This window comes from Gambusia affinis, linkage group LG03 (assembly GCF_019740435.1).
Source record: "Gambusia affinis linkage group LG03, SWU_Gaff_1.0, whole genome shotgun sequence".
NCBI lineage: Eukaryota > Metazoa > Chordata > Actinopteri > Cyprinodontiformes > Poeciliidae > Gambusia > Gambusia affinis.
The window spans coordinates 19,082,724-19,107,001 of NC_057870.1; the positions used below are offsets into that span (position 1 = coordinate 19,082,724).

Consider the following 24,278-nt stretch of genomic DNA (forward strand, 5'->3'; position numbering starts at 1 on the left):
ACCGTATCCAATGAGAAGGAAGAATTAGAACTAATTTGAGCAGGAGAGCCGTCTAACACAAATAGCAGGTGGCGGGACTCAGCAGGTAATTGAAGCTGCATGTGGCAGGCAGCGTGATGCCATGATGACTGTAAGGGGACCACATCAGAGGTTCAGCGTGGGGTCAAGGGACCAGGAGCTTAGAGAGTCCTTTACTACTTCAAATTTGACTGGCACAAGAGCTGGAAGTGTCTTAAAACCCTTGTTAAATTTGTTGGCAACCGTGACATTCATATATTTGAGACAAATTTATTTTCTTTTCACTAAAACCCTTTAAGCAAATTTGATTCCATTTGGTGGTAAAAATCCCATTTTTAGATATAGCTGAGGGTTTTTATATCTCCTATTCCTCTTTTATTAGTACCCCAACCACTTTAAATGTTTTTTTGTTTTGTTTTTTACTTTAAGGTATTCAGCTCATTTTTAACCTGGTAAAAGGCAATATTGTTAATAACACTGATATATATTAATATAAACATATGTCATTGGTTAATGAGCTGGTTCAGTCTGTTGCAGTAAAGTAAAAACAGTCAAAAAGGAAAAGCTCTTGAAGTCTTTGTCCATGTTTTGTCCCACAGCTATTGTTGGGAGATGCAAATCATGAGCAGAGAAATGAAATTCCAGATTCAATAAATGGAAGCTAGATTGATCAAGCGAGTGGCTATTCTTCTGCTGTGAAAATAAGCCTTTTATTGTGGCTGTTCCTAAAGCTTATTCAGTTTCAATTATCCTTTTTTGTGAATTATTTCAAGCTGAAATCTTTGAATTTTACCCTCTGCATAAAAACAGAATACTTAGTAGTGTGTTAAAGTAAATTGTAAGACTTTTAAGTCCAAGTCCCAAAGTACAAAAATGTCTTGATTTTTTCTTTTCACTATGAAGGTATAAAAAAAAAAGAAAACAAAAAACACTGGCTGAAAGTCAGATTCCTAATTTACAAATATTTACCAACATCTCTATCAAAGCACACTGCAAGTGATCTGATTTGACATCAGCAATTTATTGAGAAAAACTAAGCAGAGAAAAATGGATTGCTGGAGTCCTGAAGACTCAAGTTATGGGGTGGAAAACACATTTATAATAAATACAATATTTTAAAGAAATCTTGATATTGCAAATCTCTCAAAAGATTCAGAGAAGTTCAGACATGGACGTTCAACATGACAGGTGATTATACAGATATGTGGCATATCCCACATGCAGGATTCCATTAAAAAAATAAGGTGTCTGCAGTAGAAAACTTTCTTCTGCTTGATTTGGAAAGACCCTTTTTTTAAGGTACATTAAGACAATCTTTGTTTTATTCTCATACAGCTACTGCTTGTTCTGCTTCCTCTAGGTTCACAATTTCATCCTCAATCTCTACTTCCACCTCAGAGTTGACCACTTGGTGCTCATCAACTGCAGCTGTGTTCACATGGACCACTTGGATCTGCAACCCAGCCTGTTTTAGTCTCTCCAGGTCCTCCTCGCATATTCCCCCCACTCCTCCATCTTCCACTACGACTGTTGTAGTCTCCTCCATTTGCATTACGTCCACAGGCTCCACCGTAACATGTTCTACGTGAATGCCATCGTCCAGCAGGACGGTTTCAGTGCCTCCTATGCTTTGTGTCGCTATGGTGAGAGCGGCAGTTGCAGCTGAGTCGGTGAGGACCACCTGCTCCATAGACTTATCCTCAATAGAATGTATGTCTTTGAGATGCGTTTTAAGTTCTTTGGCGTCAGTGAACCATAGGTCACACATGGTGCAATGGTTTGGCTTGTCCCCGGTGTGGCACATAAGATGCTCCTTGAACTGGTCCCAGCTTATAAAAACGCTACTGCAGACCTGATGGGGAAAAACGTTTGAAGAATTAATGATAAGTTAAAGATTTGAACCAATTAATACTGGCATCTTCTGCATTTCTTCTGCAAAAGCAAAGAACACTATTCAACTTGTTTACACCGCAATGTTTTAGTATGACCTGTATTTAAATGTGTTAAGGTTAGAGAACTCTTGCAGCCATACTTAATTATATAACCGTACAATAATACTGGTGCAAAAAAAAATTCTGTTATTTATTTATTCTTTTTAACGTTTGTGGATATTTGTATACACAGCCTATTTAACTATATTCAGAAATGCTCATTGGCAATGCTAAAACAATAAACGAGAGATGCACTGACAAATTAATGAGTACTGAATTTGTAAATCTTGTGATAATGCCCCATGGTTACTGAAGTTGTACAGACAGAAAAGAGCTATTTTCAGTATTAGTGCAGTGTTAATAATGAAGTCTGAGGACACAAAGCAGTTAAAAGTTCTAAAACCAAAAAAAAGCTATATTCTACAGGAGCATGTTGACTGTTTCAATGCTGTAGTCATTTTGTATTTATTCAAATAATAAAATCTTGTTATTCCTGTGTAACACTGACTGCACTGTGGTGAAGTCTCTGATACCAATAAATTCAATTGTTTGAAGCTTTCAAAGAATTTAAAGGGTACAAGAAAACTAATTTTCAGCTTTATTGTTTATTTTTCTAAATGAATCTCATTGAAAATAAAAACAATAAAAAGACACGTTATTGAAGTGTCTTTGAAAAGAGCTTTTGGTTGTGTTTAATTGTAGATATCTCAGATCCTAAACATGAAGGATTTTACTGTCTCTGGACGTTGCGTGTTGAGACGGACGGCTCTGTAGCTTTCAGCCGTTTTAGAGAAAAATCTTTGTTCTTTTTGGTCTTTACTCTTAAAACATTTTATTTAAAAAAATAAACATTTTTGATTTCTGCCAAAACTAGGAAAAAAAGAATTTTAAGAACTATAATTCATAAAGAAGAAAGATTTGAACCAGCTAAAGATCTGCAACAACAGATCAAAGATTTACAGATTCAGAGGTTTCTGCAGAAGTTGTATGAGCATTATTTCTTTCTACATAAAGAAATATTAAAACATTGCTTTAATACAAAATATTGTCAAGCTGTACCTGGCATTCGTAGAGCTTCTTTCGTCCTTTCTTGGCTCCTGCTCCGTTCTGACAGGCGGCCATATGGCACTTCAATGTGCTGTTCCTTGCAAATCGCTCATGACAATCTGGACACTCATAAGGCTTTTCACCTGAAAATATAAAAGCCCAAAAATGCTAGAGCTGCATATATAATTATAGAATGGCTGTATAAATAAGAAATTATGAATAGACTCCACGAAAGGTTAGTAACTTAAATTGAGCTTTTTTTGGTTTCATATTTCAAATCTCACCAGTGTGTTTCCGTAAGTGCTCCTTAAAGTGCCCAAAGTGGTCAAAGTGCTTCTTACAGTATTCACAGATGTGCACTTTCTTTTGAATTTTCTGCCCTCGAGACAGTTCCTCTGCATCAAAATGAAACGTGCTGATGTGCTGCTTCAGGGCGCCCTCCCGTGTGTAAGCTTTCCCACAGTGGTTACACACGTGAGGCTTCTCCATAGAACCCAGGTGAGTTTTCAGGTGCTGCTTGAGATGGTAGTACAGCTTAAAACTACGGTCGCACTTGCTGCAGCGGAAGATGTCTCCTTGGGAGATCTGGACTTCTACGACTTCAACGTTCTCCAGTACTTTGGAGGCTGTCACGGTTTCCTCCTGATACAGGACCTCCTGCAAAGGAAACACTGATATTTGTAGAGAATGCTTTCCCAAGGACAAGTATATATGTATTTAAGAAATTAATAATAATACAAAATATGTACCTCCTCATCCTTTTTGATCACATGAATTGTTGGCTCCCCCTGCTGGTACTTGCTAGTTATGTCAGCTAGAAGAGCCAAAGCAGAGTCATCTGATGCAGCTTGAGCAGTCTTTCCATCCACTACCTCCTCCAGGCCGGTCTCCACCACTTCAATCTCCACCTGGAGGACAACAAAACATTTAATCCATACCTTTAATTAAGGTGATCATCAGCTTAAATGTCATACACTTATGGCTTTTATTAATGTATTTGTATTTTCAATGTGAAATGACGTCACAAGAAACAACTTTGGTGATTTTTGAAAACAAAAGCTCATCGTAAAAAGTTGAAAAAAACTATAGATTTACTCTTAACTGCATAACAAATGTATGTAAAGAATCAAATATTCATAAACAGCATGCCCACTAATATTTGATTAGATGTTCTTTAGCAAGCTGCCACTTGACTACTTTTTGTCGTCAACAATAAGTTTTTGGTATATGTCTGGCTAGATACTGGCCTACTCTTCTTCAAAAATGTCAGAGTTCATTTAAACTGGTCGATTGATTTGCAGAGAGCAGACGTTTCCATTAGAGTTTAGGTGAAGGCCATTCCATAAGCCTTATGTAAGCCTAAGTTAACCACTCCAAATCCCAGTATTTGTGTTTGAGAATACCATCCTTCTGAAAAATTGTGCATAAGGAAGTTAGTGAGGGTGTTCAAAAGAAAATCCCAGGTCCCACTAATTGTCTCCAGTGTCACTGTCCGCAAAAAGTAAATTTTCAGTCAACACTGACCGAAAAGATGCCGACCAAGAAAATAAGTCTTGCTCTAAAGTCAACGTCTTCCAGCTCTGATGATCTTTCATTATCTTTAATGCCTACATTAGTGACAATATGCTAAAGCACAAGAGGAATGACTATGTTACGATGTAATAGAACAAGAAGTGTGAGAATTTGGGTTAATCACAACTGATATTGCAATGTTCAACAATAATATTGCGATTTGCCATTTTTCTAATATTGTGTTTTATGGCCAGGTCAGACCCCGCCTCTCATCCGGAACGTTAGTTGGAGATAGACACCAGCACCCCTCCTAACCCCTCCAAGGAAACAAGGGTGTACAGAAAATGGATGGATGGATGGATGGATGGATGGATGGATGGATGGATGGATGGATGGATGGATGGCCAGATCAGACAGACATTGAGCCATTTGGCACAAAAGTAAGAAAAGGGTTTGGAAAATCAAAGGGGAAAACATTTAAACTAAAGTAAGGTAGCATCATTACCTGTGAGTGGTCTAGTTGTTTTGCACAAAAAGGATGAACTAACTACATTGCAATCATGTTTAACAACATCACCAGTTAATTTGAACTTGTGCATACACTGATGAATGTATGCACACCTTTAACCAGAACTGCACATAAACACCAACCTGCTCTCCCTCCACTGTCGGTAAGGTTTCTGTAATCACATTAGACGTCTCTGCAATCGTCCTCTTCTTAGCAATGCTCTTTGTTGTCATTGAGGAATTTATTCTTCAAAAAGAAAAAAAAAATCACACTGTTATTTAATGATCATGATTCAGGCACGAGAGTTTATCAGTACAAGACAACTGGTTATTCTGCTTATGTTTTACTTCTTGAGTGCTTTGATGGCTTCCTGCATTTGAAGGTATTCAGCAGCTTTCCACACATCCAGCGCCTCTTCCTCCCCAGATATTGCTAGGGTGGCTGTGTACGTGAACTCCATCAGCTGGCGAAACGCTGTATTGCTAACTCCTAAAAAATGTCAGAGGACCAGTGAGTATATAATAGGAAACACATGGAATACAATACATCTAGCTACATTGTTGTATCTTATGAAAAAAAAGATACATTTTTGTCCACCTATAAGTTTATAATAGGAGCAAAAATACTAGCTATTGTTTTCATAGTTAACATGCTTTTTTTTTTTGCCTCATTTACAAAATGCTATGACATCATTTATCTACCAGAGCAATACTAGCAACAGTAATAATAACATCCACAAAGGTTTCACTTTCAAAGTTGACTTTGCTTCTATGTGAAGGCATGGCTGCTCATTCTTTAACTGGGATTTAACAGAAACACTGAATACCTTCGATCTCCACCAGAGGTTCCTGGGTGAAATCCTGAAAGAACTTGTGGAAAAACTGACTGCATGCTGCCAACACAGCTTTATGAGCTCTGAAGTGGAGTCCTGCAACAAGCAACCGGTATGCAAATTTAATTTGGCAGCCTAATAGTGTCTTACCATACAAATAATTTCCAGGAAACACTTGGGTAACCACAGCTGGAAGACGCATTTTATAACTTTTAGTTGGCTTTCAAGATATACTTTGAAATAGTACTCATGCCCACAGCACAGATGATATGCAAATGTGGCTCAAACAGAAAAATACAGGGGTCTGTGTAAAGCCCAACAATGACTACACAGCTCAGTTTTCTTTACAGAACCAGAATAACGGCGACAGTTTGATAAAATGCTAGCAAACTCGACTTTATAATAATACAAAAACAGTTTCAACTGGACATTACAAAGTAAAGCTACAGGAATTTACCTTTTTGAACTGCATAGCAGTGTGGAAATAGAAAAAATACATAAATCTACAACTGTACATACCATCCACTATGAGAGTGATATCTGTAAACTGATCCAATTGTCGCTGTTCGTTTAGTTTGTCCATCATGACTTTGTAGAGCCCCGGGTACTCGCTGCCTCCATTCACCTCCACCTCTGCCCCCGCCGCCATCATTCACCTGACCCTGCCCTGCAAAAACAGAGGCATGTAGACAGACAATGTGGATGTCAAGTAGCTGTTAAAGAGTGACTTGACATCTCTCACAGACAAACGGTGCTGCTAAAATTTGTTTTAGGAAAGCAGACACTAAAAACTAGAGGTGTATCGGGAAATTGGGTAGTGGCAATGTTTCGGAAATCTCACAGTTAAATGGACCTTATTAAAATGTGTAATTAATAACGTGAATCATCTTATATTTGCCCATTAAGTGATCCCAGTGCCTATCTATGTCTGCTCTCTCCTTAATGTGAAGTATGGACTTTGTCCTAAAACTGACACGCATATCTCATGCACATTACAAAAAATAGCACTATGGACTCTTTCCACAGAAAAGACACAATGGTTACAACAGTTAGTTCAGGCTTATTACCATAAAAAAGTTTGTTGGCCTAAAAGCTAAGCTTTGCTTTCCTTACTTGGATATTACCCGAAATATACCGTAAAATGTTTAAAGTAGATTTTGACCCTGGCATTACATGTATGTGTTGTAATGTTTTGTTTTGTTTAGCAAGTGTATGTCTGTTATAGAATAATTTTGTTGTTTGCATCCGACTAATGACATGCTATTTGTTAGTAGTACGTCTACTAAAACATCTACTACTCTGCCAGGTTTAATTTCGGAAAAAACTTGTGTTCTAGAAAGAAATTGCTTTCCTTGCTGTTGACACATGGAGCATAATTAACTAGCTAAACATCTTTGCTAGCTTAGTTTCGTACCCTGCCCCACAGAGATGAATAAAATCTACATTTATATAGTCACATCCACCGCACACAACTACCGCTGAACTTACCCAGCGTTGATAAAATGCAATAACTGTCTCCATATGCTAAGTTAAAAAGTGTAATAAAAATCCTGTTTTCTGCTGCTAACAGGCCTCCTAGCACACTCGCCATTTCGCGTTTGGCAATCAACATTACGTCATCAATCCGCGCATTAAAATACACTTTTACCAGACAGATATCCTGATTTTAACTACTGTGGGTCGAAGAATGCATTGAAAAGCATCGCTTGACATACCTCAAGTAGTTGTACACTGTTTTAAAAAGTAGCTTTGCGATTATATTTCCCACGGCGCTGTTCTACTCTCGTTGCTCGAAAAAGGGCGGTCGTTGTGGCCCACAGGCCTCAGTTTCCCAGAAGCCTTTGCAAACAAAAGAAGGACGCCTTGTAGCGTTGCTTAGTGACAAAGGTAAATGCCAAGAAATCCCAAATGGGAATCAACATTTTCTACTGTAACTAATAGTTTTAGAAGGTGTATTTTATATATATATGTAAAAAAAAAAAAAGGTTTTTAAATGTGTGTTGATTCTGAATTAGTTTTATAAATTATGTTTTTATTTCGTTTATTTCAGCTTTTTTTTATTCTTTGAAATACTAGAATTCGCAAATGTATCTGTCTGTTGAAAAGCAAAAACATTTACTAACTGAGCATAACAATGTGCAACAGCGACATGTAAGTATTTGCCTACTTTGCCTCGCAATAGTTCTCCAAATCTGTTAATGATTGTGAGCATATATCTTATCCATAGCCCTCTGCAAGTTGCTTGGGACAATTACGCAATTACTATCATGTGTAGGATGTATCACTCTTTCTGTTTTTATTAAACAAAAATCTCCCTTTTTAATAGGATTGTTTATACATTTGAGATGTACTGTCTAAAAAGAAATATACAGTGCAAATATGTTGATTTTTTTGTATTATGAAGGAGAATTGGAATAAAAAAAAACATTAATGTGGATGTAAATACTGTTTTAGATTTTATGAGAATCATGTATTCAAACTATATTTTTAGATTCTAAAACAATCAAAACCTGAGTATCAACCCATTTATATGCACAAAAAAACTTAGTCTAATGGAAACCTTATTAGACTGCATCAGGTTTAAGATTACACACTTTACATTTTATTTAAGTTTAGCATTACTTACTACATCACAATGCGTATTTAAAAAAATGTTTAGCTTGATATCTGATCATAAAAACATTTCTTTTCAGAATGTAAATATTTTATGAATCTAGAAGATCAAAGGTTTTACATCTTTATGATGGACATGTAATCAGTTTACAACTCAGTCCCACACAACAGTGACGTCTTAACACTATATTGAGGCCAGCTGAGTACTGGATTACCTGTATTTGACCCCACAGAACCAAAGGTCCTGATATGGAAGGTGCATACAGAGATCTTTTTACATCATGAACCTTCTTGACCCGCAATAGTACTTGAATCACATGAGTGAAAATATTGATTCATTTATATAATACTATTCATTTTGTTCAATGAATTATATATAATATATTTATTATTATACATAATAATAAATTTAAATAATACTATAATTTTTATAATAAATAAAACACATTGACAGAATGTGTTTTGTGCATTCTGTCAAATGCACAAAACACAAGTTTAGAAATAGAATCATAAACAGACCTCAAATAAACCTTTTATAAACCTTTTATATATATATATATATGTTGGATTATTCTTCCCAATGCAGGTTCTAAGGTACTGCACATTGACCAATCCGGACAACATATATGGGCAACATATATATTTAACATGTCACTGTTTGTGTCAGTTTAAATATTCCCAATGGCGTAATTGACTTAAAATATACACCCGATGTCAGCGAGGACCCAAGTAATAAATACATACAAAGAAGTCAAAGCAAATCAAGTTATGGTAACAGGCCTAAAATGACACAGATGAGTATACTTTTACCAAACCAAGCACTTTGCAAAACCTTGATAATAAGAAATCTTTTTATAGGCCTTCAGTTAATATTAAACCAGCTTGTATTGATTTTCATGAACCAGAATGTATGCTTTCTAAAATCTGACCAATATCAACTAATTTCTAAACGTTCTAGTAAGAACGTTAAGAAATTACCATGTATGTAGTATGTATGTCATTTTACACATCCTGTCCTTCGGGTATTAAATATTTATAGCATTTACCATGTTAGTCCAATATTTTTCCCATAATTTCTTTTGCCATCAACATCTGGTGTGAATTCTATGTCAATAATCCCAGTAGAAATATTCAATCTAAGAAAAATGTTTATGTCTTTACTATTTATTTTACACATTGTTTACAGGTCATCTTGTTCTGGATAAAAAAATACTGGGCATACTCTGTAAATAAGTAACTCATTAGAACTAATTCAGACATGACATGATATTTTGAAGCTCAGGTCAAGTTGTCGCATGTCTCCAAGCTGATCAAGTTGCGTTCATAGATACTAGTCACAACATCACCGCATTTGCAAAACAAGTTCTCATCTACTCTGTACAGTATCACTACAGCATTTCTTAAATCCTACAAATTGCACTGTGTAACCCCAATCTGGCTTTGCATTGTGGGTGGATGTTGTAGTCATTCAGTTTTAATATAAAATCGCTATAAATATAAACCACACTGTAGCAGCAGACATATTTCCGTTTCCAAAGAATACTTTTTATTTTGCATCTAATGCAATTCTTAACTAGCCCCAATGGGTCTTTAAGAACATTACTCACATTAAATCCACTCATAAAGAAACATAAGGGGACAAAACTCAGGAAATTTTATAATCATTCCATTCCTTAATCATTAAATTACAGTGAATTTATATATATATATATATATATATATATATATATATATATATATATATATATATATATATATATATATGTATATATAATAGAAAAGACTGCTGTTTTGTGCAAATGGAGTTGGCCTATCATCAAAGCTGTTCAAGTCTGCAATGCTGAACATTTATAATAGTGCTTTACACCAGTCTGATGATTGAATAACCTAAATGACAGGGTTTTTGAATTGAAAATGTTTGGGTTTTTTTGTCTACATGGATTGTGATCAATTAATTTCAGACCCTCCAATTATCTTGATTAAAAATTATATGTGAGGGGATCCATTTGGTTCTTCATTTGGAGCTAATGTTTCTAACTGTGCTAAGTGGAACCTTGGCACAGTTTGGTGTTAGACCAGTTTAGTGATCCTCAAAACATGTAAACACTTGCTTTGGAAAGTTTCTGTGTATAATTCTCAGTCATCCGAGTCATATCTACTGGACTTTAAGCCTGTTGCAGTGTCTTAGGATTGGTTAATGTTTCACACCACTCGGTTATTTAAGTTTCCAGCACAAAGTTAAATCTAAACTATTGTAAGCTTTCAGTTAAGATTACTCTGTTAAATTGTTCTTGTCTTCAATTATCTCCCAGCAGTGTTCTCACTTCCACTGGCATTTGGGTGTCCTTCATTGGTGGGGGGATAAAATTGCCTGACTGCATAGTGTTAGTCTTTACAGCTACTTTATATAATATTATCTTTCAGTGTCAATGAGATTACTGCTTTGCATCAGTTTATTGCCTTGGTATTCTCTTATTAGCCTCCATATTAAGATATACGTAACAACTTTTCCAATAAGTAAAATGTGCAGTTGAGTTCTTCACAGACAGCAGTCTGTGCAATTCTCTAAATGTATACGTTGTTTACAGGCTACATGTGTGCATTAAAGTGAAGCATTTGTCCCAGTGATAGCTGAAGCAAAGCAACTTGTGCATATTGCGAAACCCCCTTCCACTTGTGTTTATCTGGAAACATTCTGGACAGCCTCCAGAGTCCCGCCCCTGGTTCTTTCATTTCTTCCACTGCTGCAAGAAATTAATATATGATTCCTCAGGACTTAACCAAAATTTTATTTTACATTCATTAAAAAAATAAAATAAAAAATACAATTTGATCCCTTTTTCTTTCTTTAGAGCTGATATCGAGTCAAGCAAAAACGTTTTTTCTGCACACACATTTGTTTCCTCAGCATTTTCAGTTCCCGCAAAACATTTTTCTGTTTCCTCTTAACTAGAGGATTTCATGCACTGTGACTTTTTTAACCAGAGAAAAGTGTTGACATCAGCGGACAGAGGGAACTGAACTTTGTCCTCCATCTACAGAGGAAAAACAACAGGCTGAGTATAAAAGGGGGGAGCAAAGGAGGAGGAGGCATGTTTTTGTTCGAAGACTTGCAGAGAAGTCAGAGCACAGCAGAGGCAAAGCACTATTTAAACAAAGGGTAAGTGGCCGATTCCTTCAAAAAAAGGAATGTATTTCACACTGCAAAGGTTTTGCTAAGTGCACATAATTTAGGTTTTTAGCTCTTGTAATTTTGCACTGATACGACTTTCAAACAATCGTGTACGTAGAAAAGAAGTGAAAACTTGATGTCAGAGATAGATTTTTCTTCTCCTTGTTTCAGTTTAAACATCATCTATAAACATATAGGTAAAGTGAAACTTTGAGGAAATCTTTCAGTGCTTTTAAACGTTTTAATGCAATTGAAGTAGGTTCAATTCAAGGGGGAAAAATTGTTATCCACATTATTTTTGACTTCGTATGCATTCATCTAGCTTTTTTTCTGCTGACTTTGACAAAATTGTTTCTTCTCGTTTTGCTTTTTACTTATTCCTTAATCTCACCCCCTCCTACCCGACGTACTTTCAGACTGGGGCAGGGAGGAGGCGCCAGACGGATGTGGGTGCGCCTGAGCCTGCTCCTCACTCTCTGCCTGCTCCATGGGGGCGGTGCAGAGAGTGAGGGCGGCGGGCCTCGCTGTCAGCCCCCACCGACCTGGATGATCGGGGAGGTGGAACCGATGAAGGGCACAGCAGGCCAAGTAACAGTGGTAGCCCTGTTAAAAGCCAGCTGACTGTTCTGCTTGGTGCAGGCCTACAGGTATGGATCAGCCCCAGTTTGCTCTATTTTGCTCTATTTTCTTTCACTTTTAATTAAAAAATGCCAAAGTAAGCACCGAAGTACAACTCAGAAAAAAACACTCAGACTGAAATCCTGACTGCTGCCACATTCAATTTATGTGGAAGGTCAGCAATAATGAAGAAGTCACTTAAGTAGAACCTGTCTAATATTAAGAAGGTTGGAAGATCTCAAAAAGGAACATGTGCCCAGATCTAAAGATAAGAAACAAAGTCATTGAGATCTGTCAGTCTGGAAAGGCTTTCAAATCCATTTTAAAGATGGAAATACTAGGAGAACACCCCCTGACGCTGTTTGGTCGGGTTTACAAGCAGCTAGTTCAGTAGGTTATCATGGCTGCCGCAAAATTAAGTTGCAGGTATAACCTATTTAATACACTTCTAACAGTAAGACTACAAATCCTATCAAACCAGAGGTAGATGATTCCATACAGTTATTTGAAGACATGTTTATTTAGCATTCGAACGCACAATTCTGGATAAAAGGGGTTCAATAAAGTTCTGAAATAAAATAAAATAAAATAAAAACAGAAGAAATAAAATTGCATCCCTTTGTCCAAGAAGTGAATGTTCAAGGGAATGAAGATTCAAACACAACTTTCTTACGTTCTTAATAAACATAGTACTTTCTAATATAAACCAACTCTACGTTCAGTTGTGCATTTTCTCCACAGAATTGATGGTCTGCGCCAGAAATTGGAGACTCAGGGCCTGAATGACGTGGTTTACATGGTCATCAACCACCAGGAGGAGCAAGCCCAGCGGCTCCACCATCTGCTGGCTGAGAGGCTGTCAGATAAGATCTCACTGTACAAACAGGGTGAACAACAACCTGATGTTTGGCAGGCCCTGAATGGAAAGAAAGATGACTTCATCATCTATGACAGGTTTGTTATGTGCTTCAAATGTATTTTACAGAGTGGAGGAGTTTGGAGTTAAACACTGTCCCTTGTCTCACAATGCTTTTTGTTTTTTTTAACCTCTGTAATCTTAGGTGCGGCCGTCTTACCCACCATATTTCCCTTCCTTACTCTGTTATTGGACATGGCCATGTTGAGAGTGCGATCAAAGAAGCCTACTGCAATCGCAAGTGTGGCGCCTGCTCACATGAGGTAAAAGAGGTGAAATGACTTCACTGGAACACGTTGTGAGTACTGGAAATTAAAGATAAAACCCTCTTTGCATTCTCTGATTTTTTTTCACAGACTGCTGAGACTCCAGAGGAATGCAGAGCAACACCAAATGCACAGCCTGATGCAAACGCACCTGCAGCTGTAGGAGACAACACAGAACCTGACCACAGTCACCATCATGGTCATGGCCATCATGGTCATGGCCATCACGGTCATGGCCATCACGGTCAGCATGGTCATCACCACCATAGGCACCATGGTGATCTTCATGGTCATCACCATGGTAACCACAATGGCGATGGCTTTGACTTGGAGCAAAGTCAGCAGGGGGTTAGGCAGGATCATGACTCACCACAGTTACAGCAAGCAGTGGACACAGACCAGTTATTACAGGAGGCCGTAGCAGCCCCTGTTAGACCTTGAGTGGCAGAAAAGGGAAAATGAAAGTCAAAGTTCACCTGACAGGGAACAGCAGGCTCCGAAAACGAAACTGCTCCCAAAGCCAGCTGATGCTGACACTGACGCAGGATGTTTGGCGAGGCTGGAAGTGAACAGTCGCTCGGGCTCTGACACTGTGAAGGGGGGCTGCCGGCCTCCTGACAGTGACAGGGCCTCACGAGCGAGGCAGCCGCCGATGTCAGGGAGACCTGACAGTGACGCATGCCTGCTGCTGAATGACAGCAGCCTCAGCCAGACCAATGAGCCTGACCCTTCGGCGTTGGGAGCTGAGCATGAGAGCAGCTGTAAGCTGGAACTCATGTCAGCTATCAATGTTTGGGCCAAGTGCTTTTATTACCAACAAGTATTTCCCTGGGAGAGGGGGAAGGCCAACCCTTGATATAAATGCTGGAAAAGATCAGAACACGAAATGCGTCCAGCTGTAATATTCAAATTTTTGGATCTCACATGTGATGAAGGTATGATGTTCCAACTAACTTGCCTTGTTTTACCATGGATTGCCTCCCCCCCTCTCTCAGGTGGTCAGTGGGATATTATGTCCAAAAACTGACTCCTTCATGTTGTTCTCACCTTCCGTTATGAAACCAGATGCATAAACTATGCTCTAGTGGCGTCTGTCTGATGTTTGGCAGGTGAGAGAGAAGGAGGTAGTTTAAGAACATTATAAACCCTTATTATTTCAGAGAAGAAAACATCTGCAAGTAGAAAAAATTACAAAATTATAATTTAGAGATTACAAGAAAACAAAACAACATTGTGGAGTTGTTTTAGCAGAAAGCACAAGTTAATTTCTGGAAAAGCAAATGCTACAGAGCACTCTTATTGTTTAGATTTTTTGTTATTGCTCACTCTTGAAAAGATAACTTAGTTAAAGTTACTCTCATGAATTTCTTTCTGTTTCATTCTCACTAATAACATCCATGAGCTTTAACATATTTTAAATATTTCAGACTAACATTTATTCAAGATATCTTTAAAAATATATCTATATTGTTTGGATGGAGAGAAAGGGATAACAAGAGTGAATTGATGTGATGAAATGTGCTTAATGACGGTTTCTGTGGGAAGACAGCAGTCACCAGGAAATCCTGATGCCAGCACAGAGAGTCGCATTGTGTTGGGGTTTCTGGACATGAGACCATGGAAAGTTTAATAAAGATGGTCAGTTTACTTTTGTAATTTGTGTTTATGTTCTTGATAAAGAATATTGTGAAGAGCCTGTTCTTGACAATATTATGTAGCAAAAAAAAAAAAAAGCATTGCATTTATTTAGGGGCATCAAAGAAGGGGGGACAGATTATGAATGCATGCCACACTTTTCAGATTATAATTTAAGAAAAAAAAAAGAAAAAAGAAAAAAAGAAAAACAATGATCTCATAAAAATTATTTGAAAAACATAAAATATAAAATTGTGTGGCTTTGTTGTGACAAATGCATAGAAGTTCAAGGGGTGTGAATACTTCAACAAAGTGCTGAATGCATTTTTTTAAGGTTGAGATTTTGTCAGTCATGTGAGCTGTTCTGCTCTGCAATAACAACAGATTGACTGCAGCACTGCAGTCTCCACCATTTTACCTCATTTTCTATTCACTGATGTAATGATTTTGTTTTATCAAGAATATATTTGAGATATGTGTGCAAAAGAAACGATGCCATTCCCCAAATTTATCAGCAGATGGCATTAAACATCTGCTCAGCATGAAACCACCATGTTCGCTCTGTTTACTGACCTGATCTTACCACAGTTATTACGAGCCACACACACAATTACTATTTAAACAGAGCCTCATCATTTCAGGTCATTACCCAAAGTGACTCATTTTATTTCATTTCAAGGGTCACCTCTGTCTTGCACAAACATGTCACGTCAAAATTCATGTGGAAAAAATAGGAATATTCACAGTCATTGCCTGCAGGGGTGTCGGATGCAACACCTTATCATTTCAGAAATCTGCTACAGGTTTGTCAGCATCAAACACATCTGTATCAAATATGACCAGTTGCAGCTTTACACATTTGTTTTTGATCAACATAGTGGCTGACTATTAGTAAAACCTCTTCATGAATTAGAAAACTCAGTCAGAAAATCATCTTCCTAGAATAGCAATTTAGATTCAAAGATGTTGTCAGTATTATTAAATTTTTTAATGGAGTAAAAACCATCATGATGCCACACATAACGAGCATCTTAAGCAAATTTGTTCCATGCAATCACTAAAGCATTGACATCTGTCTGTGAGTGCAGTACCCTGTGTTCAGTGTTATGTAGCTGGACTGGCTGTTGGGCTGTATGTCTAAAAAGGTCAACAAGCAACCGGAGGTAATAAATGAGGCAGAGATTGTGTGGGCGTAATTGGACTGAAGATCCAGTACAGAGGAACAGTGACTTATGGGCAATTACCTGCAATGTCCTGAGACAAAGAGCTGTGAGTGGCCACCTCTCTGATTCAATCAACCCCACACAGAGAAGCGCAGTACACAGCTTCTGTCTTAATTGTCCAATATGCTTTCCCCTCGGTGCACAACTGCTTCTGCAAACGGTTTTTCCTCCCTTAGTTACCCCCATCAGAAGCAGCAGAATCACATACTTGTTAGCTATTTCACATAGAAGGTCCTCTGTATGGCTTGTGAATGTGCAAACATCCACCCTTCAGTCATCGTACACATGCAATACATTCTTCAGGCACAATCTACATCAACATCTCCAAAAGGGCATATTTGCATGAAGAACTCTATTCTGAAACTGTGCATGAATCTTAGTGCATGCTGCTTGTTTGCTTTTATGAAAGTAACAGGACATAATTTGAAGAGTCCTAAATTGATTCAGCTGCCAATAAAGGACAAAAAATAATGATAAATATATCTATATTTTTTTACAGAATCCTTTGCTGCCAAAGGGGAAGTTGATTTATCTCCATAATGTAAGATCAAATTTCACATAATCTTGAAGTTTTATTTAATTTATTGTTGTCACTGTACACATGTAAAATGAGATTAAAGCCAACTCCAAAAACAGTGCACACAATGTAAGAAATATATACAAAAATGGCTGCTTCATAATAACAAGCAGCCATTCAATATAACTGAATGTCATTTTTAAACTGGTCTCACTTTTTTTTTTACTTCCATGAATGACAAATCCCGGTGTGTCAAAGACCCCAGTCATGACGCAGGCTCAAACATTGCCAAGGTACAAGGGCCATTTAAGGCACTTTTCTTTAAAGTCAATCTAATAGCAAACAGTTGTACATTGCACCTTCCTAAATAAAGACTTAAGGAAAAAAAGAAATCCCTCCTTTCTTTACTAAAAGATATATATATATATATATATATATATATATATATATATATATATATATATATATATATATATATATCCATCCATCCATTTTCATTACGTAATGACATAATTACTTAATGATCATTACTATCTATATGCGTTCCAATTTTCAAATTTCAACAAGAAACTGATCGATGGAGTGGACGTTTAGGGGACACTGTAGAACCATTTCTATGTACTGCTGCCCCACAGACCTTTATTTATAGAAATATTAAAAGTCCCTAACTGCCATGTGAAGTGTAGAGAGTCTTTTGGGGACTAGTGCAAAAGGCAATTTACTTAGAGCAATAAGTAGAAGAGTCAATAAATTACAAAGAAGTGTGTTTATTTAAGATAAACCCCCCAAGCCATCTTTAAAGGTTACAAAAAAATGGACAAGATGCTGCTATATTTATTTTATTGAGAACTTATTGATCGCACATACTACACCACAAAGAGAACAAAACAGACAAATCCTCAAGGATCAATACATTTCTTGGCCCTAGGGAAAGCAGCAGTTTTTACACAAGAACATTGGCTCTCGGATGCAAAAAGAAAAAAAAGAACTCAGATGTAAAAAAAAAAAAAAAAAAAAGACAAAAAAACGGAGTCATAACAATTATTGAAGCCAGTATCGACCGGTTTATCAACTTAAACTACATTATTATTTTAATTTGTTGTTTGTTTCCAGTTTGCTGGGGGGTGAATGACACATGGCAGAGGGCATACAGGAAGTAAGACAAACAGGAGGCATGGAACATTGTAAAAACTAAAAAACGGGATTCACTCAAATCAGTACTTGACTAGAAGTAAATCCTCAAGTCAAGTGGAAAATTAAGCACTTTCCAGCAAAATTACTTCCAGGCTCGTGAGAGTGACAAAAGTCAGCCTCCAACGCAAAGCTGCAGGCCAACATGTCAGTTTCATGATCACAGTTTTCCAGTGGTCATGAAAAACTGAAATCACACAGTGACACAAACAAGAACATGAAGTTAAAAAGATGAATATATCACAAAACATATATTTAATATCACTTTATAAATGTTCTATCTGGTTTAATCTCCTATAAACTCTATATGAAACATTAAATACTCCATTACAGTACAACAATCTAGCAATCTGTTAGTGTGAAATATGTATTTTTTTTTTATAAACATAAACTCTGTATAACAAAATCAAAGCTTATTCGTTTTGAAGGTTCCTCAAAGTTTGATTTTTGTGCTGACCAGAAAACGTAATGCTTTTCTGTAGTAACATAGAAATCACCCACTTGATTTAGCAAAAAATACAAAATCTAAATACCATTTCTAAATATCACATATATGCTTTATGTGTACAAAGTGCTTCCTCTAAAGTGTCCTTGACATTTATAACCTTCAAATAAAAAACGACCAATTCTGCCATTGTGAAATGAGCGATATGGCAAAAAAGAACAATATATACTTAAGGTAGTAAACATCTGCACAGTTGGCTTGAAGAATAAAAAGCACCTCCTAATTTCTTCATCTCGCCACCACTATTACAAACACTGCTTAAAACGTTTCCTCAGTTTTATGATTGCTTTGTGTATTCCAGTTACACATTCACAGTTTTACCTAAAAAAAGAAGTCCTTCAATCTCTGTTCTTGCTATGTGAACAAAATGAGAGCCTTCTGTGATCACTGGACACTGTGTCAGACAAGATACCTAAACAAAACCCACCCTTTACTATCACAAAACATTTGACTCTGATTACTGCTCTTTCTTGACTTGAACTCGGCCATAAAAAAGTGAGTAAAAGAGAAATACAAGCACCAAGCAGCATCACCTCGTAAAAGTATCGTCCTCGACATAAACCTTTATATTTGCACAGCACTAGCAAACATATTAAGACATTTTGCGACAGCACAAATTTTGCTGGTATCATCCACATAATGGCAGGAGCAGCAAAGAACTGAGTATTTCTGAAAGAGAAATGGCATATTGTCATCAAATTCACATTTTAAACTTGTCTGATTGATACAAAAAAACTACATGGATCCATATATTCAGAATATTTACGTCCAGAAAGGCAAGAAAGCAGCATAAATCACAGACTGGTTGTGTTTTTTTTGTTTTTTTTTTGTTTTTTGCACTGTTAGAAAAGTTTTGTTCATGGTGAAGTTCTAGGTATAGGTTCATAAATTTGGATATCACTAAAAAGGTTTATTATCACTATAATTTATTTCAAATGTATCTCTCATTTTGAGGCTGTCAGTCCTGATGTTTTTTTGTCTTGGCACAAAGCAATGTTGATCGGACAGCCACTAAAATAAATTACAGATGTTATATAAGTACTCATATTATGCTTGCAATAAGCATGTTGTTGAATCATTAAGTCGGGAGTTGGGATGAAATATAAGAGGCACCGGATTTCTTCTCAGGAATCCCATTAGGAGTAGAACAGAAACTGATGTAGCCTTTATTGTCTCAAAGTGGGGGAATTACTACTTTAAACTACTACTTTAAATTACTACTTTAAACATTAATGTGAAAACAAGTATAAGATTCTGTATTAGGCAGAATATTCTTTATAAACACAGCCTTAAATATTTTATCTACAAAAAGCCTAAAGCCAAGCAAACAAGATTCCAATTTGAGTGTCTAAAACTAGTTTTTTTTAATTTATGAACGCTAAGCTGAAAATATTCTGATAAGTATTTTGAATTTGAAATTTGTAGTAAAATGTCAAATAATTTTCAGCACAAAAAATGAAAATCTTTTTTTTTTTTTAAATGAAAACATTAAGGACAGTATCTTATTACAATAGGGAATGTTCTTTTATGTACTGTGCTAATATACACATGCATGCATGTTTATGTAAATTTTTAAATGTTTCTTGGCACACAGAAGATATAAACCAATTCATCTATACACAGCAAACAGAGGTACCTTTTGTTAACTGATATGCAGAAATCTAAACCACATTAGCATAGTACCATAGCAATGAAACAAACCATAATACTACAACAGGCAGAGGTTGTTACATAGGGAATGCGGCAGATAAGTACTGTGTAAGCTAGTAACATCTATGGTACACTTTCACAGTCAACTTATTCCAGTTGCTGTCTCTGCAATGACAATGTAGAACACAATTCCTCTACAGAAAGCTTAAAATGCAACAATTTGATAACATTTATGTCCCCCTACTTTTGTTTAATGAACCAAAACAATGTACCATCAAGCAACTTGGGGCTGCTAATGGTTCTGTGACACATGTTGAACCACTTTTTGCCTTCCATTAGCAGAAGACTGCCCTTTGAACACCAGGATATCAAATAACGTTTGAATATTCTTAGGTCACCACAAAATAATATTTCAGGTTGAAGTCAAGCTGGACCCTAGTGCCATGCTACCACACTCCTATTCAGCCACTTTGCTACTCTGTTCTGAACAGAGTACTGATATATATATATATATATATATACATATACATATATATATATATATATATACATATACATATATATATATATATATATATATATATATATATATATATATATATATATATATAGTTATATAGTACAAGACTGTGCACTTTTTTATTAACATCTAATCAACTGTTACACGGGACATTTGGGGCGTGGAGAAATCAGCTGAGGTTCTCTCAAGCTCTATCTACTAATGGGATGTTACTCTTATGCTATTGCCCTAGTGCAGAGTGAAGAGGGACTCTACGTAGGCAAAAGTTGGTTCCCAAATGTAAGGAAAATCTGAGTAATTAAACCCTTACTGACTATAGTTAGTCATTAAAGTTCTGTGTTGATGTGAACATATCGTTTAATTACATGTTTTTTAGTTAAAAGTAACTTCAACGGTGTAACAAGTTCAACAAAATATATTCAAATTATTCTTTGAATTACTAAGTCAAGTATTTTAGTGTACCTTTCATGTAAATGATCTGCATTTGTTTTTGCAAGTACTTCCCTGCATTCTTGATTGGAACCTAGTAACCCTTATGGAACCCTTAGAGGTCACCCTAACTTTGGTTTAATTCTTGACATTTGGTGCAGCTAAAACCAATGACTATAAAAGATACAACCTTTATCTTCTTAAAGAAACCAAGACAGAGATTCAAATCTGCATTGCTTTGTTCAAATGTTTCGTGTTTTGTACAAAAATATATCTCTTGTGAAGTACTGTCAGTATAACATGGTGAAACAGGAAACTTTGGAATATGGTAAATGTTATAAACATTAAACCTCAAAAAGACAAGTACTGTCAAAGTCAAATTACTGTGTAGTTAAAAACATGGCTTCTGCCTCTTTCTCTTCTTCTCATTGATATACTGACTTCACATTCAATATTAAGACTGTAAGGCAATCTAAGGCAATTTTTCACACATACTGTACATAAAGGTATTTTGTCACTTACTACAATCATGCATTGATGCAAACTTTGCATTTTGCTTGTGATGTTTTGGTGATGTTATTACCCTCAGTGTGTTTCGGCCAAAAATTTTGCGATTAAGTGGGAACTAATGTAAGAGTACAGTTTTTAGTGCATCTCAATAAATTACTATATTATTAATTTGTTTCAGCAATTCAATTTAAGTGTACCTCATATATTATGTACATTTATTACACACAAAGAGACATATATATTGCATTTGTTTCTCAAGTTTCATGATTAAAGGCAATGACAATCCAAAGTTTAGGTTGGAAAAAAATGATTACATCAGGCCAATAAATAATGAAAATGTAGAATGCTAACATTTTCAAGAAAACCAAATTTTTGACTTTCAGTAGCTATAAGATATAATCATCAAAACTGACAGAAACAAATGCTTAATCAATATCATTCTGTGTCAAATCAAACTATTCCATTTTTTTACGTTTACTTCTTAAATAGAATTGCTGAAAAAAACATTTTCAATTTGATTTTAATTTGTTGAGATGTACCTGTATATCTCCCCTTTGTATCATCAGGTTAACTCACACTTATTCATCCAGTGTCCTGCAGGTTTTTAGGTTATTTTTGGTGGTTATCAGGAATCAGGTAGGGTGACTTCATATTGAGGTCCTGTCCAATAAGCCTGTAACTGTAGTTAAGGTCTGATGGTCCTGCCCACTCATGGTGCGAGATTCCCCAGCAGGTCTGGGGTGACGTACCCTACAGGCATTGGGACTTTGAGAGGATGCTGTGGCTGGCACAAAGAGGGAGATTGGCTGGGAGGCGGGTTAAGGAGAACACTGCGATGCGTGTCCAACTCCTGCACCACTGTGTAGTCTGCAACAGGGGTAAAAAGCTGAGACTGGGAAGGCTCGGGGAGAATATACGGGGACTCGTTGGTGTCTCCTGTGGCTGCAGGTTTGGTCTCCATTGGCTGAGGCTGTATGGTTTGGTACCCTGCCCCAGGCACCGAAGTGCTGGTCTGCTGGCAGTTGTTCTCTGCAGTGCAGCCGCTTCCCTCTGGAACCACTACAAACAGCTGAAACTGGGGCTCGTTTCTCTTCTGTTCCTTGATGCCCTCAACGTCTTCATTTTGTTTTCCTCCTTTCTGTGTTTCCTTCTCTGGGCCCAAGGTGTTCTCCTGGATTTTAGGTTGTTGGCCGGGGGACAGCACAACCCCCCCAGATGGCATAACATTGCTGACCTGGGCATATAAGTCTGTGTTGATCCAAGTCTGTGGTCCTCCGATTTGAGTTTGGATGAGAGGCTTTTCACCCGTCCCTGAAGCTGGGGCATCCAGGCAGGTTTCGTTGTCCTCAGGTTGGCCCGGCAGCAGGGACGCCAAATGTTCCGGCAGATCTGTGTCGTAACAGCTGGCCCGGCCTGAGTCATCGTCAGGGTGGCTAGATGAGAAACCCAAGGTGAAAACAATGAGGGAATAACTTCAAATCTATGATATCAGCTAGCATGAAAACAATCCATTCACATGAAATAAATTACCTAATGGTGCTGAAACCCTCCATATTCCTGTGTGGGAGACCAAGGAGCCTCTGAGTGTCTGAATTATAGTTGTCTTCCTTATCTCCATCTTCTGCATCCTCCTCATCCACCTCAATGAACTCCACCCATGGCTCTTCTTGGTAGAAATCTGTTGCATAGGCTGGCAGGCCATCCACACCCCCAACATTCAGGATAAAATTCAACTCCTCCAGTTTCCCCTTCTGCAAAAGATTAAAAAAATATTGACAAAAGCTGTTAAAGCTGCAGTATATAACTTTTACTTGATATCAATCCTGCCATGACAAAATGATAATTTTACCAAATATGCAGAAAAGATATGTTTTAGAAAATTTACATGCTGCAGCTTTGAGAGCAATCCTTTTCACTTTAGAATATTACAGACGACATATAGGCTCAGTGTTGCATATCATTCATTATATTCCCATATTTATTTTCTTTTGTTAGAAGGTGGATTTGCTCTGTAGCATCTCATGATATACTACAGATCAAGGTATACCGTGGCATAACATTTATTTCAAAGCTTATCCTATTTTCCTACTTTGACTTTCTTTGTATTTATGCATAAATCAATTTTTATCAAAGTAACAACAAAGAGAAAATTATGCAGCACATTAAATGAATGCCGTCTCTTTCATTGATATTACCAATCAAAGATTGGTAATATCAATCTCAGATGCTACATAATAGCAAATTTACATTTGCTATTATGTACATAAATTATGTAAATAAATAGCAATATAGATAAATAAAAATGACCACGTAAAAATATGGATTATGTCGCAGCTTTGACAACTAGCAAGTGGATGAATTTGACTTTAACAGAACATGATTTAAATTTGGCATCAAAATATGTTGGCAAACAACATGCATGGTATTGGAAAAAGGAAACAAACTTAAATTAAACTGAAAGAGTAAAAAAAAGGAAAACACATGAATATATACGATACCTTCAACAATTCTGAATCAATGCCTTTGATTTTGGGCGCCGGAACAGGTGGCAAGAGAATCATCAATATTCTGAAATGGCAGAAGAATGTGATAGAGTTAATAATGTTGACAGGAGCATCTCAAAACAAAGGGTAACTATTTTTATTTGGATTGGTGAGTGCAGTTT

At 36.7% G+C, this 24,278-nt stretch overlaps 3 protein-coding genes across 4 annotated transcripts in view; 1 reads left to right on the forward strand and 2 right to left on the reverse strand.

Moving 5' to 3' along the window:
- Positions 1–926: 926 nt before the first annotated feature.
- Positions 927–7,679, reverse strand: znf131 (zinc finger protein 131). 2 transcript variants are annotated; one of them, XM_044110605.1, is made up of 9 exons: positions 7,564–7,679; positions 6,368–6,515; positions 5,843–5,944; positions 5,364–5,505; positions 5,160–5,262; positions 3,746–3,904; positions 3,281–3,653; positions 3,009–3,139; positions 927–1,870 (listed from the first exon to the last, which is right to left on the reverse strand). In XM_044110605.1, exons 2-9 carry the CDS (start codon positions 6,498–6,500, stop codon positions 1,346–1,348), a joined length of 1,668 nt encoding a protein of 555 aa, XP_043966540.1. In that variant the 5' UTR covers positions 6,501–6,515; positions 7,564–7,679; the 3' UTR covers positions 927–1,345. The 2 variants fall into 2 exon arrangements, with proteins under 2 accessions (XP_043966540.1, XP_043966539.1); XM_044110604.1 differs by lacking the exon at positions 7,564–7,679 and adding an exon at positions 7,337–7,466.
- A 3,806-nt stretch (positions 7,680–11,485) lies between these two features.
- LOC122827694 (selenoprotein P) lies at positions 11,486–15,080 on the forward strand. Its single transcript, XM_044110606.1, has 5 exons — positions 11,486–11,621; positions 12,050–12,280; positions 12,993–13,205; positions 13,313–13,430; positions 13,524–15,080. Exons 1-5 carry the CDS (start codon positions 11,554–11,556, stop codon positions 14,151–14,153), a joined length of 1,260 nt encoding a protein of 419 aa, XP_043966541.1. The 5' UTR covers positions 11,486–11,553; the 3' UTR covers positions 14,154–15,080.
- A 4,792-nt stretch (positions 15,081–19,872) lies between these two features.
- The window catches only part of ghra (growth hormone receptor a), a 29,829-nt gene continuing 25,423 nt past the window's right edge, over positions 19,873–24,278 (reverse strand). The window contains exons 8-10 of the mRNA XM_044110607.1: positions 24,112–24,181; positions 23,144–23,364; positions 19,873–23,046 (exon numbers count right to left, since the gene is read on the reverse strand). Of these exons, the coding sequence (XP_043966542.1) occupies positions 22,323–23,046; positions 23,144–23,364; positions 24,112–24,181 (1,015 nt within the window). The 3' untranslated portion in view covers positions 19,873–22,322. The remainder of the gene's footprint in view (positions 23,047–23,143; positions 23,365–24,111; positions 24,182–24,278) is intronic.